The sequence below is a fragment of the Hippoglossus hippoglossus genome, chromosome 12 (genome assembly GCF_009819705.1).
Source record: "Hippoglossus hippoglossus isolate fHipHip1 chromosome 12, fHipHip1.pri, whole genome shotgun sequence".
Taxonomy (NCBI): Eukaryota; Metazoa; Chordata; class Actinopteri; order Pleuronectiformes; family Pleuronectidae; genus Hippoglossus; species Hippoglossus hippoglossus.
In genome coordinates this window covers 15363018-15380864 of record NC_047162.1, presented here as the reverse complement: position 1 = coordinate 15380864, position 17847 = coordinate 15363018, and the positions used below count along the sequence as shown (strand labels likewise).

General features: G+C 40.4%; 2 protein-coding genes across 5 annotated transcripts; one reads left to right on the top strand and one right to left on the bottom strand.

Annotated features, from left to right (window-relative positions):
• Positions 1 to 711: 711 nt before the first annotated feature.
• On the bottom strand, positions 712 to 10615 carry LOC117771729 (anthrax toxin receptor 2-like). 2 transcript variants are annotated; one of them, XM_034602441.1, is made up of 17 exons: positions 10308 to 10615; positions 9552 to 9623; positions 8556 to 8627; positions 8326 to 8407; positions 8054 to 8158; positions 7694 to 7762; positions 5836 to 5916; positions 5698 to 5758; positions 5384 to 5479; positions 4545 to 4614; positions 3228 to 3306; positions 3011 to 3106; positions 2808 to 2858; positions 1944 to 2039; positions 1643 to 1816; positions 1427 to 1507; positions 712 to 859 (listed from the first exon to the last, which is right to left on the bottom strand). In XM_034602441.1, the coding sequence occupies exons 1-17, from the start codon at positions 10430 to 10432 to the stop codon at positions 821 to 823; spliced, it is 1449 nt and encodes a 482-aa protein (XP_034458332.1). In that variant the 5' UTR covers positions 10433 to 10615; the 3' UTR covers positions 712 to 820. The 2 variants fall into 2 exon arrangements, with proteins under 2 accessions (XP_034458332.1, XP_034458333.1); XM_034602442.1 differs by lacking the exons at positions 712 to 859; positions 10308 to 10615 and adding an exon at positions 967 to 1120 and having other exon boundaries at positions 1395 to 1507; positions 9552 to 9641.
• Positions 10616 to 12810: 2195 nt separating this feature from the next.
• On the top strand, positions 12811 to 16896 carry LOC117771733 (progestin and adipoQ receptor family member 3-like). 3 transcript variants are annotated; one of them, XM_034602447.1, is made up of 7 exons: positions 12811 to 12961; positions 13355 to 13602; positions 13848 to 14010; positions 14880 to 15035; positions 15213 to 15410; positions 15561 to 15651; positions 16509 to 16896. In XM_034602447.1, exons 2-7 carry the CDS (start codon positions 13406 to 13408, stop codon positions 16649 to 16651), a joined length of 948 nt encoding a protein of 315 aa, XP_034458338.1. In that variant the 5' UTR covers positions 12811 to 12961; positions 13355 to 13405; the 3' UTR covers positions 16652 to 16896. The 3 variants fall into 3 exon arrangements, with proteins under 3 accessions (XP_034458338.1, XP_034458339.1, XP_034458337.1); XM_034602448.1 differs by having other exon boundaries at positions 13346 to 13602; XM_034602446.1 differs by having other exon boundaries at positions 12811 to 13051.
• Positions 16897 to 17847: the final 951 nt, after the last annotated feature.

The following is a 17847-nucleotide window of genomic DNA, read 5'->3' as shown; positions in this document are numbered from 1 at the left end:
GGCAACATCATGATAATCATGCAACTCAGTGTGGTCCTGTGTGTTGTATTATAGGATTTGGTGACTCCTATTTTGAGGCGTCGTTCTTTACAGTATTACGTTGTATTTTGTATAAGAAGGTTTTCTCTTCACGTATTTTCTCTGAGGTGTCACTGTGAGCTTGTTGCTGGTTGGCTGGCTCCATGTGGCTAAGCTATTTTTGTTAATATCACAAGTTCATGTTTGGCATAGAAGCGTTTTGGGTCTGAAACTGATGTGTGTGTGTGTGTGTGTGTGTGTGTGTGCGTGTGTGCGTGTGTGAGTGCGAGTGCGTGTGTGAGTGTGTGTTTGTAGCTTGAATACAAACGAGAAGCTCATCCTCCACTTCATCTCATCTGTGATCATGTGAGCGTGTTTTTTTTAAATCTGCCTGTGAGTGAAAGTGATGCTACAGTACAAATATTTTTACGTTTAAAAAAAAATAAGAAGCTCTTTATGTGTCGTATGTTTTATAAAGTGTTTCTCATGTATGCTTTTTTCAATCTTGTTGTTTTTTTTGTCATGTATGACCTGTGTCGCCCGGTCAGGGTACTTGTACTGAAGGCCTTTGTGAAAAAAGAATTCTATTTTTTCTTTCAAATAAACAAAATACCTGAAAAAAGATGAAAAAACATGATTTGGTTTTAACTGATACACGAGTAGGTAGGTAAAAATATTTCTGAACGTACAACAACAGAATATAAGTAAAAGTGTTTTATTTACAATATACATCCCAACCATGTTGGTCATCTTCAAACAAAACGGGAAGGAAGTGAAAAGTGTTGATCGTCATGTTTGAACATCAGTGACTCTGAACTCTGGTGAAGTTAATGCAGCGACCCTGCAGACGACAGCAAGCAATACAGTCAAATTTAAACACAATGACCAGAAATTAAATTTATGACTTAAAGTGGCTGTTTTTGAGTTTTTTATCAGAATATGACACAAAATATCACAAGCAAACAAGAGGTGATGCATGTTATGTGTTGATTTATCTGAATTAGTATTAATATAAACTATTGTTTGGCAGCATGTCAATGTCATTTGTCAATTAAGGAAATAACATCTTCTCAGTAAAGCTTTTAATATGAAGAAACCTGAAATTGTCCAACTTCTTATTTTGAAAGTACACGACCAAATAATATTTTCACACAGAGCGATAAAATATAAAGATCAATAAAAATAATAAGAAAACAATATTCTAAAAGACTGTAGGGTGGTGACGCCCTGTGCAAGAGATGATTGTTTTTTATTACAGTTTTATCTAATCAAAATAACTGGTGTTGAGATCATGGGTCCATTTTCTGATCAAATTAATAGGTGACACTTTATGGCAAAAATAAATTCAGAGCAGCAGAGTTTTCCTTCATCTGACATAAAGACAAAGTATCTGCAGATATTTTGTTACCTTGTCCTGATGTGTCGGCCTCATGATTGCCACTCTGTCATACTGTCTTCTCATTAACGCCCGCAACGCATCAAATCGCCCCTGAAAGTCAAATCAGGTGTTGAGTCAATCAAAAACACAATGTAAAGATACAGATATTGAACAATACTTATTTGTACAGTTGTACAGTAAGAAGAAATCCACAGACAGGCTCTTTATAATAAAGACTGGTCTCACCTTGATGGGAGTGTACCAGTTGGACTGTGGTGGGGGGCTGTACACTGGAGGGGGTCTTGGCGGGGGTCGGGGCAGGATGGGCTCCTCCACGTCCTCAGGCATGGTGACCACAGCATTTTTGGCTTTCTCTAACCGGGACCCCTCCTCTGTGGACCCCATCTGTCCCCAACGGACCTACAGGAAGAAAATGAGTACAAGTGACAGATGTCATAAATACGCCTGATTATAAAACACAGACTCTATCTCCTAAATAACCAGTGTGGATGTTATATATGATTATTATGTCTATATTTGTATTTACCTCCATGCGTGTGATTCCTCCAGGACCTCGGCCTCCGTAGTATGAAGCATCTACTGTGGGCCACTTGTTTTTGGGCGAGTGATCGTCTTCCAGCTCCTTAAAAACAATAAAGGTTAATTCAAGTTCTGACACAAAATCAAAGAATATAATTGTGCGAAATTTCCATGAAAAACTATTTTAAATAAGTCCACACGAAACAGAAGCCAATTCTTTATTGATGCAGTACTGTTAATGGTCACTGGGGATATCTCTCAAATGAAAACGATTTTTCCCCCTAATTATGATCTAAATCACTAATTTCACTTGTTCTATTTACTTGGAAACAAAATAATCAAAGAGAGAAGATTAAACAGAAACATGTTGTTGAGCACGTTCACTGGATTAACATCTGTATCTATGTTTCAGACACAGATGTTGTTGGTTCGATTACTTACATCAGCTTAACTTCACAGTGCAAACAAAACGTCTCTGGTTTTATTTTGAAACTCTCTTGCTTTATTTCCTGTCTTTGTCCTGTCTCCCGCCCATGTGATCATCTCTAACTCTCCTAATGTGTTTCACCTGCAGTGTTCAATGATCCAGCTGCTTCCCTCCAGTATGTAATCCCTGTGTTTCCCCTTGTATTTGTCAATTTGTCTGTTTGCACATGTTTCAGTTCTGTTTTCTTTAATTCACCTTCACCATCCCAAGCTTTCATGACACATTTCCTTCTAGCTAAACGTTACACTTAAGACTTATTTCCCATCCTCCATGCACCTTGGAGGTCGACCAAGTTGGTAGTGAGTCAAAACCTCCAACTCAAAACGCCCTTTCAGAAAGTCATGTAAAGGGAAAATGTTTTTAACCGGTTATTGTTCTACTCACAATGACAGGAGGCGGAGGAGGGGGGCGATCTGGGGGTGGGTCTCTGATCACCTGGAAGGAAAAGTCGGAATATTACTACGAAAAACAAAATGGCACACGTTTTAAATACTTCCTCAAATAACAACAGCACTGAATTATGGTGCGTAGCTTTCCACAAGGCCTGAATCTGAGTAATACAGATATATATATGTATGTAAACTCACCACAGTGCAGCAGAGAGGCCAGAACCACCAGAACAAACCCAGAGCCAGCAACAGCAGCAGAGCCAACAGCAACCAGAGCACCCAGGTCCCATCAGACTGCAGAAAACACACAAGTCATATTATTCATTATTCAATATTCTATTTATTCAATATTTGATTCTTAACTCCATTCAAACCTAAAATTGTGTTTTAAAAGTGCTATGTGATGGATACTTACACATGTTGTGGCATAAATGGTGATGGGACTGGAGATGAACGATTCTCCGTTGTTCAGACTAACCAGCACTTCAATGGATCTGGAATCATCACAGAAATAATCACTGAAAATAGCAGCACGAGAAGAAATGGTACCTGTACATCTAATGCATCCATGTACGTGTACTGGAAAATTCAGAAAAGAGCTCATTAAAGGAACATGTGCAGTATTATTCAACCTTCTGTGTATTTTTAATCAATTTCTCAAAACACGTCGAGTAGCACTTTCTTCTTCTCTGAAACCCAGTCAGCTTCCCCTTTGACCTTAAGAACCATTGGTGCCACAACATTGAAAAAGGACGTCATTGTTATTCATACTCTTATCTTATTTCAACCCCTTTCCCTTGTTTTCCAATAAACTTACAATGTTTGTTTTTAACTGTCGAGGCTCAACTCGGATGATATTTGATTCGGCTCCGTCTCTGAGAAAAGCTCAAACTCTGCGTGAGTGTTTCAGTACGGAGGGAGTGTGAGAGAGTGGGTGAGATATGGTGGAAAGAGAGGACTGATACAGAGAGAGAGAGAGAGGGAGCTGTTTGAAGTTGAATCAGCTTTGGCTCGTGTTCTAAATGCCACTGAGATATTCTGGTCCGGCTGGCTGCAGTTCATCCAAAACTTGAAGCCGAACAGATTTTCACTGTAAACACTTTTCTCTCTCACAGCAGATACACTTTTCTAATTTCAACCCGAGGCCGAGTAGAGAAATGTTGATACTATACATTGAAACTACATTAATGTAAAGGTGCTTTTTCTTTTACATTACAAAGAAAGAATTTATTTTATTTAAGTGAGTGTTTTCCTGAAGTGAGTGTCACCCGAGCCTGGGTGAAGTCGCTGCCGTCAGACAAATACCAGTGCAATGATGTTATAAAATGATATCATGCTAATAACGTTCCAGAACTGGATTGTTCTTTCAAAGAGAGTCGTGTTACAAATTACAAACTCAAGTGGTGATCAAGGACAGAAATGAAAATAAAAACAGACCATGTGACCTAATAAAATGGATTTCACACAAATTCATGCAGCTAGTGTTGACTTGGAGGGAAACTGCCACGATGCACCACTGCCTTAAAATAAAATCGACCACAATGTTATCGGCTATATACTATGTGTATACTCTATTTCTCTTACTATACAGTAGTGTAATTTGTTGCCACACTTTTAATCTGACCTAAATCAAATATTAACCATGGTCAAAGTAACGTGTGTGTGTGTGTGTGTGCGTGCGTGCGTGCGTGCGTGCGTGCGTGCGTGCGTGCGTGCGTGTGTGTTGACTTACTCTCCAGCCTCGTGCAGAGCAGGAGCTGGACACAGCAGATAGCCGTCTCTAACAACGCTTGGCTTCTGGTCTAAGAAGAAGAATTGGAAAGACACAAAGAAATATTACGATGAATAAAAATAAACAAACTAAATTCAATAGTAAATACAAAAATGAAAACACATCACTTGGCGTTCAGACCAATACGAACACTGACTGGCCGACAGACTGTTGATGGTGTTCTATCTCCTGAAACGTGCCCACATCTGATTTTACATACTACACATAATTGCCGTCATGATGTTAAATATGTATAATAAAATAAAACCAAAAGAAATAACTTTTACTGTTCTGTGTTAAATGCCTTTCTTTAGGAACGGAAATTCACATTGAAATTTAGAGGCAGTGTGTTTGCATTTTTCCATCATTAGAATATTTTCAATATCTAAAACCTAAATATCACAGCCAGGTTAAAATAAAAAGAAAGCGACAGAGCAAAAGGAAAAGTTTTAGGAAGATTAAGAAAAAGATTAAGGAAGATATGATGCGATACAGTCACATGCTATCTCATCATGTCCTCTTAGTGACACTGCCCCCCCCCCCTCCATTGATCCATTAATAGACCAACCACACGTACAACATGTCCTCCCTCCTCCTGCTCAGCCTCATAATGTCTCCTCTGTTCTCCAACAAGAAGCAGCCACTGTTTGTCCCTGGATGTTGTGACTCTGACTTTCCACTGCAGCACAGACATCATCAAAAACACTGCGATACACTTCATAGATGAAGATAGACACAAAGCTGCACAACCAGACAAACAAGTTACTAGATTTAACGTTGTGATTGTGTCGTGCACTCACTATACGTGTTCTGATTGACGGTGAGGACGCAGAGGACATTGTCTGTCCTCCTGGATCCACTGAAGCCGCTGCCTCTCAGCACCACGTTGAAAGACTCTAGAAGACATTGGACACATCACACAACTATGACACTGCACCAGAAAGAACATGAATCAACAATAATAAGCAACATTAAACTAAATGTATGGTTATCGTGAAAACTAAGCCTGCTAGTAAACAGCCATGCAAGTGTGAAGAATAAATAAAGGTAAGTTAAGCAGTTCAATGTCAGCAGGCCTCTTAAACCGGATGAATTCTCTCTCTGACTAACTCACCGTTCACACAGACACTCGACGGCTCTATCGTGAACACATCTGTGCACGTCTGCTTCAGGATCTGTGTGGAGATACAGCCGGAGTCAGACGTCTGTATTCACTCTTATAAAGTACACGTTACGTGTGATGTGACCTCACCGAGTTCACGATGTCTTTGAGGGCGTGAAACCCGGACAAAACGGGGAAAACTTGTTCGGTGCTATCTGCTATTTCAGCAAGCTGGAAGAAAAAAATTATAACAAGTGCAATTTACCCATCTTTTGAAAAGTTGTGAACTTGGGTCTGAAGATTGTGTCGGTTGCTGAAACAGACCTCGGAAATAACGCCGACATGTAATGTACGAAAAGAAATTACAGCAGTTAAGTAAATCATTCAAACCTATATAAAAGCCACGCATGTGAAGAGTAATAAAGCAAATTCTGTTTCATTTCACTGAGACTGTAAAATCTCCATTGCAGATAAACCAGGTAGGATGAACCCAAAAGATTCCTAACTTCACTCTGCACCATAGACTGTTTTTAAAAAGCTCTGCACACAACGTCCAGCACAATAAAGAGTGACAGTATATTGTAGGAGTCACTAATGACGAGGAATCATTCTGAAGTAGCTCCAGAGCATCAGCACAGCACAAGGAAACAGCCCGTTCCAAACAGGCAGGTTTAGAATGAGCACTGCTCAAGTTAATCTACTTTCAAGATCCTTCTGCTGGTTTCGGTTCAGTGCTTCATCATCATTTCGGTTTGTAGGAGATGAAAGTTCGGGTCAGCAGGCTGCCGCTTTCATCTCCTGCTTTAATGACAGCAGCACAGGAAGCTTGGCTGGCATTATTTAATTAGAGAGTGATGTAATTACTTCCTCCTCAGACCACAGTGTACGTTCAGACAGGAGCGGGGCAGGAGATCACTTGAACCCGTTGACTACCGAGGACTCTCTGGTCCTCAAAGCCATTGACAGTAGATGTGCTTAATAATACTTACACAGAATAATGATGTGGTTAATGCTGCTGCTGCAACAGCAAAACACAAATGCAGTGAATGATTCATGACAGGATTTGCGGTATTATATTTCTCAGCACAAGCAATTGCAGCTTTTTCTCTGCTCTGCAAATGTTATTAAGGAGAATTTATGACTGTAGAGAAGATCAAATATCATAAACACTGCAGTTGTTCTTAATAGTTTTGAGGTAATGAGGTAATGGACACAATGTTTTATTCACGTTACACAGCAAAGGGCAATGAAGAACTGTAATCTATTACGAGTGAGCAATACAAACAAGGAAAAAACTGCCGACTGGCTAAGTGGCTAACAGTTTGTTTGTCCTTCATTAACGTTGTTTCCCCCGGAAGCTATAGCAGAGACAAGCAGAGCCACAGAGGATATGTTGCAATTAAAGACGACCAAAATGAATCATCCGTTAACTTGAATGAAATTGTGGATTTCTCTAGGTATCAGCATTGTTGGAAACATTTTGGATAAATAACTACAAGTCGTGTGTAGACATTTTAATGTAGAATTGTTACATGTTTATCTTTAAGGGGCTGTTGGGCCTTGAGAGGTGTATGCATTCTACTGAGTTCCATTCTGTTGTATTGTGAGCCACAACATTGACCACATTTGGTTTCATCCTTCAGTATTTTCATTCCTTACACAATGCATGCTCCCTTTCAACAACCTGATATCTAAGTATTCCCCGTTTCTGCATAAGCCTCATGCAGCGTAGATCATAAACTACAAATCTCCACAAGCCGCCTGCTGCTCTGAAGGTCAAGGCGTGTAAATAAATGAGGCCCAAAAACAACAGCCCGGTTGAGGTTCTGACCACAACCTAACACACGCTGACACAAACACACACAAACACACACTCAGAAAGGCAAATAAAACTGCAGTGTTTACACAGCCAACAGTATCGGTACCACTGAGATTGTGCTGTTTCTCACAGAGCTTCATGACAGAAACCAACAAAGTAAAGAGAGAAGAGTAAAAAACATTCCCCTACCTGTTTGTGGTCAAAGTCCATGACACCTACACAGTAAACTCTGGCTCCAAACCCTCGGGCTATGTCGGCCTGGGAAGCATCACACAGAGAGAGAGAGAGAGAGAGAGAGAGAGAGAGAGAGAGAGAGAAGTGAGTGATAAATAGCTTATTATAGACAATTTACTGTAAATCAAATTCTATACATTTTAAATTGCAGCCAAGACAATTTTCAAGAAATGGTTTAAAGAGATGCACGTCTTCTGTTTCCGTTGATGCAACATGATACAAAAATCAACAAGTCCATCCCTGAATCTTTTATTATTGTGTTGTAACTTGGTAAAACAAGTGTGTGTGTGTGTGTGTGCAGAGAAAGAGAGATACCTCCTGTAGAGTCAGTTCATAGGGGTAGACCTCCAGCTTGCCATCAGTGAGGATGATGATGATGGTGGACGATGGAGAAGTTTGTGCCTTCATCTGCTCCGACACCTGACGAGTGAAAGTTGGCAAAATATATTCAGAGGAGTGAACTGCAAAAACTCCAGCAGCTGACAAACATCTGTAACTATCTTCTAAAATCAGAGCAAATATATTAACTTGATTGACATCTGTGTGATAAATGTGGTTCCTGTCTATCTTCTCATGAGCGCACCTACCGCTTTCATGCCCTCGTGCATGTACGTTTCACCTGCAGGTTTGATTTGGCTCAGCTTCTTCAAACCCTCGTCTATTTCCGACCTTTGCAGCCAGATCACAAAACAGGGACAGAGCAGTTTGGATAAAAAATGGGAAAGAGACACGTTACTGTATGATCGGTGCTGTTGTTTTTTCTGAAAGGAATCGGCTGAGGGAGGAAGTTTGAAGTTTAAAAAATTCAGCACCTCACCTGTCTCCTGTCAGTGGCAGTATTACAACTGCTCTTGCTGAAAAGACGATGTAGGAAACCCTCATCCTGGGACTGAAACACACACATATATAAAACATGTGAATCTTACAGTTAAAAAGCAAACTCACAAAGTCAAATATTATAAATGGATTTGGGTGTGGCAACAAAAAGGATTCTGTTAAGTGCTGCAGCATGTCGATTAGCTTTTGATTGAAAGGGGAAATATAATGGCCCACGAGGGCGTAAACACAAGTGGGAAAAGTCCCAAATGGAATACGATGATATTACGTGATATATAAAATGCAATGAAACATGACATATATACTTTTGAGACTTTTTAGGACCCAGTAGAAACCCTGGAGAGAAGATGGCACTATGCGACACACTGAAGTGCAATTAAATGAAAAGACGGCACGATATATGACTTAACTTGTCTCTATTTAACATGACAAAGGATATGATGCCATAAACACACCATAAAATTAGATCTTCAGCACTATTTTGGTCCACTGAGGGAATTCAGTCTCTACCACATTCAGGTTCACTTCCTTGCTCTACCCTCCAGTCTGTAAATGTGGTCAACACCACCTTCAACATCTGGCTGGATGATTTACTCTCATATTTAGCAACCTGCAATTAAACCTAAAGATATCACACACACACACACACACACACACACACACACACACACACACACACACACACACACACACACACACACACACACACACACACACACACACACACACACACCCTGCACCATTACTGAGAGAGGGGTGTTGGAGCAGTTGGTTGCCATGTATGATGTATGATGTATGCGGCCAAAAATACTCATGCCCTACTTTTCTACCCACTACTATTATTTGTAAAGTAATTCAAAGACCCAATATATATACTCCTCGCTGTGTAAATACTCTGTGGTTCAAGTGTTAAATGGGCTTTTTATAGTAAAGAAATAAACCCTGAGGGTGGAGGGGAGAGATGGGGTCTACGTACCTGACAAACCTGTTGGTGAGCTGCTCCGCGAATCCATAGATCTCGTCCCAGTGTCCGTGCACGCTGCCCGACCTGCAAACACAGATGGTGAAAAATCAAACGCACACCTACAGACTGAAGATTTTAAAGTTAATCACCATCAATGTGGAGCGTCCATTATAGTGAGCTGACTTTATTTTTCTAAAGCCTTCATTTTCTGTATGAGATGCACATATTATCAGTGCCGTTCTCACGCAGAAGCGTCCAAACAGAAACAAATATTCATACAAAGAATGAGAGAATAGAGTCAGAATGGCTGCTGGTCAGTTTATTCTGTTCTTATTTGAACCTGAACAATCAGATAACACTGAATTTACTCTGGGTTCTTTCTGTTATATTGTTGTAAAGTCTGTTGAGAGCCTTTCGACAGACATATTGTTATATTGGCATTTATGTTTGCTGATATGAAAACTTTTATTCAAGGGTTAAATAATGACATCTTATGAATCAATTGACATAGTTATTTATTGGCTAATGTTATTGGTATTGGTAATACTATTGCTGTCAGAAATACTTCACCCTCAAATCTTTATAGGTCGGGGTCTTCTGTTAAAAGCACAATACCCTGAGATGAACTTCAAAAGTTGCAGTGTCGCAGCAGAGGGACGTGGTATAACAAACACAGCCTTACATGGAGAAGACTGGATCCAACATTCTCTGCACCGAGGCAACAAATATGAACAAGAACACGTTGATCTGATTTATTCCACCACTCACCTGTCCAACACAAAATAAATATCGAAGGCTCCATCGCAGGAGGCATCGTCTTCACCCTGCAGCGACCAGTCCACCAACACACAGACACAAAGTAGGATCCTGCAACATGTCCATGTCACATCCATAATCCATGTGTTTCATATCCACACAGAGTTTGTATTGAAAATATAGGAAATGTCCTCAGCTCAGCTCAGAGTCCTTCATCCTCACAGCATCAGGCAGCAGCTCACATGTCCAACACTGTAACAGTGTGGGTGTGTGAGTGTGTGTGTGTGTGTGTTCAGTGACAGCAGCAGACTGATGATAGAATGAACTGGGCAGGGCTCACAGCAGCTGCACAAACCTCTGTCAACACATCTGCAATAACTATAGAGCTGGACTTCCTGCAGGGTTCTTCAAAATAAAGGATAGGCATAAATATAACCAAATCAATTTAATATTTATATTCATAAAGTGCAATGAGAAATATAGCAAATCAGTATATGTTAAACATTAATGCCTTAATTTTTTTTAATTTCATGTCATGCATGTAATGTTATGTCATAAGAAAGAATGTTTGAAAATATTTTTTATGGCATTTTGCTTAATTTCATTGTCCTCCGTTGAGTTTTGCTGTGTGCTTTTACTTTGAAGGCAGATGCTCTCTCTGTTGCTTGTGACACATTAGACTTGACGTCTGTAGCAGAGCAGTTGGCAGAAGGATGTGAATAGTGACTGACTGACCTCGGGAAAAAATACAAAGAATGTCAGCTCATGCAACTAAATATATGACCTGTAACTATTCCTGTATTTGTTATAATAGATGTGAGGGCCGCTGCTCTTCAATAAAGAGATGAATCCCTGAGGAAGCTTAAGTGCTTTTAAATTCCATTTGTTTAGTGAAGTTAGTCCGTCACTAATTGATCAGTACAGTGGACGTCTGCCTCATAAATCCTCCTCTCATACTGTTGCCTGAGGTCGGTTTTCTCCTCTCAGGACAAACAAGTGCATCATGTTCCTCTAAATGTGTTGCAGATGGAAAGCAGAGTTAAACAGGCAAACACAACGCCCTCGGTGCGCCACAGTGATTTTCTCCCTCTGCGTGATTGTGATCCAGACGTTAATCCTGCTCCTTTGTCTCAGGAGAAACACACAGGCGGCTCTGCACAGTGTGACATGAATTTATTTTAGATTCTTCCAAACATGTCTCTAAGATCATCAATCTGAGGCGTGTGTGTGTTGAGGAGCAGTAATAACACATTTCATTGTGCCGTCTGCAAGAATAGAAAGCACTGGCTGCCTGTGGATGAGATCATGACAGAAACAATCCAAATAATCACATACCACAGTCAGTGTGTCAGCACATGGCTTCTCTTCTGTTGAATATTGTGGGATCGCACTCGGATATTTCATATGTGTCATGTCTCATGTATCACTGTTTTATTTGAGGGTGTAGTTGGACTAGAGGACGAGGAGGCCGCTTTCATGTCCCCTTCAAGTTATCAAATCAATCTTTCCTCCCTATTCTGATAAATATAAAAAGCTTTTCAGCCCCTGACCCCAAGATGAACTGGGCCAGAAACATTCATAAAAGAGAACTGTCATAATAATAATCTGTCATAATCTTGAGTCACATGGAGACAAAAAAAATCAGTGAGAGTGAGAAGTGATCCCAAAGTTTACAGTAGACGTTTGGCTGAACTTTAGGATAATGTGTATTAAATGATGGTATGAGTGCATTAAAAGGTTTTAGTCAATGTAAACATTGTATAGCTTTAATTATGAGCAGGCGCAAGATGATCAATAATATGTTACTGTCAAACAAGGAACATTTTAAAGTGAAACTTGAGGTTGAGGCCTTGATTTAAAATGGTTTGAAATGCTTGTCTGTTTCCCAGTAGAAGGACTGGATGTATTTCATCCAGGCTACAGGCACAGATGACAATGTCGCTGCCGTCCAGATGTGGCACATATGTACGCTCTGATTGAAATACAGTGGGACATGTTTGAACAGTGTGTGACCACAGATCCTCAAAATCAAATTAATCTGCTAGGCTGTGGTCACACGTCTTGATTATTTAATACAAACTCCCACTGTCCGCAAACCAGTTGCTCTATAATTAAAACCATGGGCGTTGCTTACGTTTCAGTTTTGAGTAATGTCGTATTATGTCATACTGGGAACAATCACAACTATACCACAATAAAAGACACACAATTTATATCGAGATGATGGACAATAATAACACATTCTTCACATTCTTTACATGTCTAATTCTAAATCCTTCTAAAGGTATATATTCAATTTACAAGAACCCTTGAAATTAGAGCATTTCTAATATATAATAAGATGGAATGGAATAATACAATAATAATATCGTATTGTATTAAATAACATCAATAATTGTATTGTTAATATTATTTGTATACTTTATATTATTATTATGGTTTTAGAGAAGTTGTTTAAGGATACATTTTACCAGTAGGTGGCAGTAACGTACCATCTATATGTCGCCACAGCCACCGCAGGAGAAGAAGACAGGTTTTGCAGCTGTTATGTGGTAAAACCTGTATTTGACTGAAATGTGGTTTTCAACGAATTGTTAGCGAACTAACCGGCCGGACATGGATCAGGTGCCCGAACAAGGACGTCGACGGTCGGGCTGCGACTGATGGTGAGCGCCGCGACCCGGTTTCTATCAGTCTGAGCTGAAAGCACAATCAATGCCTGTCAGGGGTTCGCGAGCAGCGCTAGCTAGCTGCACGTTAGCCTGTTAGCTTTTGCTCCACAACCAACACAACCGTCTGAAATACAGTGTATTTTGAGTCACTGTGTCCGAGTTGGTGTTTTTAAAAGGTTTGATCTCACAGCCAGAGAGATGAGGGTGTTACGTAGTGAGGAGGAAGGGCAGGAACACGTGTAGAAACATCTGGCTGCTACATCTCACATCTGGATTGTGCTGAAAAAAAAGCTGCTGTCCCATCTTGTTAGTGTAAACACTTGGAAATGTGCTACAGCCTCACACCGACCTGTTTAATCTTCTTTCCATCTCTCCAAACTTCCTCAGCCTTAACTTCCCCAACCTCTTGCCCCTGGACCCGAGGAGCCGAGAACCAAGATGCTGCTGAAGATGCCCCAGAAGCTGCTGAGGACGGCCCACTACATCGAGCTGGGCAGCTACCAGCACTGGCCCGTGCTGATTACCCAGAGGATTCGACTGTACACCTACGAGCAAGTGCCCCTCTTCCTCAAGGAGAACCCCTTCATCACTGACGGATACCGGGCCCACCTGCCCTCCACGCTCTGCCTGAGGAGGTGAGGAGATATCGTACATCTCTACCCAACAGTCCCCTTATGAAACCACATTTAAATTATCTGGATTTGTATTTGGATCCACAGCAAATTGCACACACGCCCCTAAATAAGCCTAATTTTGTTCATCAGGTGTATCCTGCCCAATATCAGACAAGGAAAACCAACGTTTTGTTGCCTTTTTTTGTTCGTGCACAAAGTTATATTTTGGCTCACGTGTACATTTTTTTGTATCTTGTCCGTTGCAGTATTTTCATGATGTCCAATGAGACGGTGAATATCTGGAGCCACCTGCTCGGCTTCCTCCTCTTCCTCTATCTGGGCGTCAATGACATCTCCTCAACCCTTCCAGCCTGTGGAGCCAAGAGAGAGGACTACGTCATCTACGCTATAGGGCTGTTCTGCTTCCAGGTACAATTACTTTTGTCTGTATATATATGTGTGTGAAAATTGTTTTAACTGACTATATTTCTTTCTTCTCTGCTACTTTTGTTATTTTGGTTTTAAGTGTGCTTCAAACTTAAAGAAATGACCTTATCGTACCTCTCCCAGAGACATTACTCACAAGAAGAATTGACATCATCTCATCTAAATATGTGTGTTTAGGATTTTACTACAGAACCTACTACAGAACTGTTTGTTGTCCTGAAGTACTGCTTTGTCACGTACATGTTTATTGGCTGAGTATTTGTGTATCAGTAATGTCTGCAGCGCTCTGTATTACATTATGTTCCTGTGGACTAACTGATTCATTTAGGTTTTAAATCCCCTGCCACAGGTGCTTTCAGGTCACCTCCACCTGCTCAGGTGTGTAAACTATTGTACCGGTAGCGGAAAAATTCAGCAATCTCGATGGTAGTGTTGTCCAAAGTCCCCACTGGCAGCTGGTGAACGGTTGAATGTAGAGACAGTGTTAAGTGTTGTGGTGTAGCTGTGTCACGTTTGTATTGTAGGTTGTGTAGCAGCTGATAATGGAAAAGGAAACTTGTTGATATAGTTGTGTAGTCTCTGTTCTCCTCACACCTTCCTCCTATAATCACATTATCTGTCCACATACGTACATTATGAGTATCTGGAATATCCTTATAAATCATTATTTCTTGAGGTAAGTTCATGTGTGATATTGGTCAGAACATGACTTTAACTTATAATAAAAAAATAAGCAAAACTAAATAAAGACTTACTTGATTAAACCAACAATGGCTTCTGTACAAGGAGGTTTAAACATGAATAAACATGTGTTGGATGTTGGATCTTACATTACTGTGTTTTCCTCCCAGGTGTGCATGTTGTGCTCGGTGGGATATCACCTGTTTTCGTGCCACCGATCGGAGAAGACGTCCCGTCGCTGGCTGGCACTCGACTACGCGGGCATCTCTGTTGGCATCTTGGGCTGTTACGTCCCTGGGATCTTCTACGCTTTCTACTGTAACGCTGTAGGTGTGACTACTCAAGGCGACAATTACTACCACAGTGATGTCATGTTGGCCTTTTAAATGTGTCACAACTATTACATATCTTTAAGATAAGGCTGGTAAATGATCTAAACCTGATAGTGCTCTGATGGCTGTGATTTTATTGTAAATGGTCTCTTTTTGTTTCCCGTCTGGCAGTTTTGGCGACAGCTCTACCTGCTGACCGTGCTCTCCCTGATCCTCGCCGTCTTCTGCGCTCAGGTCCACCCCCGCTATCTCAGCAACGACTGGCGACGCATACGTATGGCAATCTTCTGCTGCGTGGCTGGCATCAGTGTGATTCCAGCCTGTCACTGGGTCGGGCTCAACGGAGGATTCACCTGTGAGGTTGTACAGGTGAGGAAATAGGTCATGTTTTTTTATTATTGCTATCATTGGACCCGACTCTGCTGATTTTCCATGTAGTTGATTTCACTGTAGATGATTCACTCCCCTGGCCTGAATGTTTAGTCACACAAATCCTGTTTTTTGTTGTTGTATCTGCAGCTGTTCCTGCCTCGTGTGATAGTGATGTACCTGATCGCTGGATCTGCGTTCCTGTTCTACGTCACCAAAATCCCAGAACGCTATTTCCCTGGTGAGTCTTTAATTAAACCTACTGAGAAAAGATCCTTAGTTTAGATGGAGTACAAAGTTTAATGTGTAGTTATATAGTTGAGCTGTTCAGAACAAAATCACATGGTCTCCCCTGAGCTGCCCTCAGAGGCCGTGACTTATTCTGCATCTGTGGTTTATTCTCCACCTTGTTGCTGTGTCCTGAACAAATCCCCTCAACGCCACTAGAGGTCATTGCATCAGAGGAACTGTAGCAGAGGAATCTGAGGGTTTGAGGTCAAAAGAAAGTCAGGGCAGATTTCTACTCAGGGATTTACCAAGGAAACATTATCTCAAGTGAACTCTGCCAATATATAAAAAATAAAATAATAATACAGAAAGACTTTCTTCTGGTTAAAAATTGTGTACTTCCAGAGACTGTAGTGGCTCAGACTCATGATTTGTTAATGTAAGCTTATATATTTTACACATTATTGATTCTACAGTGGAATATAAGAAGACATTGTTATTAATGCAGACACAAGACATAATATAAGAAAAAAGGATCATTTGATTTTAACCAGTATATCTGCTGATTTATAACTTGTTTATGAATCATTTTTTGTTAAATAACTTCTCTTAGTAACAATTGATCAAACTCCATTTATCAGCTTTTCTGGATCTTAGATTCATTATATCACACCATCTTTAGCAGCAGCTGGAGTTTGCCAGATGTTCCATTACATTAGCATTAACTTAGAATGAACTGTGAACCTCAGTAAGAATGAATCTCTCTGGTGTCATTTGCTCCTGAAATGTGATTTAATTTTTGGACATTTTACAAAAAACATAATATGTACAGTATTTCAGCATGTTTTTAAAAAACGTCTCCTCTCCTAGGCCAGCTGAACTACCTGGGCGCCAGTCACCAGGTGTGGCACATACTGGTGGTTGTGATGTTTTACTGGTGGCACCAGACGGCTGTGCACATGATGCAATTCAGACACAGTCAGCCGTGCCCGACCCTCACCAGCAGCAGCTAAGTGAAAACCCATCAGAAAGTGTTGTTTTCAAAGATTGTAGGTAAACAACCAATTCAACTAACAATGTAAATATCAAGAAACTTCTAACCAGTGAAATCAGCCGTTAGAAGTCACAACCCAAAGGTTTGTCAACCACTAAGCAGAAACCCTGAGACTGTGACAGTACTGGGGCACTATTAGCTTTTACTCCAATCAGCTAACAGTAGCCAGGTGACTTAACTTATCCTAACAAATGTGTAACAGATCAAAGATCAAAGTCATCAGATCACTGTGCAGATCAAACCACACGACCTGTGAACTCGGTATAAACAGTTCTGTGATTCTGCTGCACCACAAAGTTTCTCCCTGAATATATATATATATATATATATATATATATATATATAGCAACTGCTGGTGTTGCAATGTAGCCAATAGATCAATGCATGATGTGGAAATTTGTATTTATCTCTTGTAAACAAACTGAGCTTTGAAGTTTTTCTAGACTATCATAATCCAGTAGTTGGTTTCAATTGTGATTTTTACATCGGGGAAACATTATGGCCTGTGTGAACAATGACTGCTGCCTATGAGTTTGGTTTATCTATCATTTCGATTAGATTGTGTGAAACGTCTGGATAAAAGGTGGAAAGCACTGAAAATATCATAACTACTGGAAATTCAGCATTTGAAGCTTGTGAACAAATATTTTAAGGTCGGTAGAGAATCACTCTGCAACAGCTGACTGACTGAACAAATCTTGGAACCTTTTGTCTTTTGAACAAATACGCCGTCAGTTAAGGACAAAAATAAAACTAAAGTACTCCTTTTGACAGAAAGTGGTTTAAAAACCTGCTCAATTAAAAGCATATCACTCGACGATTAACGTTTTTATCTGTGAAAGGACCTTTGAATGAGCCGGGGTTCAATGAAGTCACGTTTCTGCTGACGTGTCAGTGAGCAGGCGAACAGCCACATGTCATATCGGCTACAGGCACAATCCTGAATCAGCTGTAGTGGTTATCACACCTGAGATTCATCTGTCATCAACTCCACCATAAAGACTGAGTGTGTGGAAAATGTTCATCTACTTGATGCCTATGTTTAAATAAGGCCAGTGTGAAGTTGTTGCGGTAACGCAATACACTTCCATATTTTAATATTTAATGGAGCCCGACTGATGTGGGTTTTTTAGGGGTCGATACTGTAATTCTGAT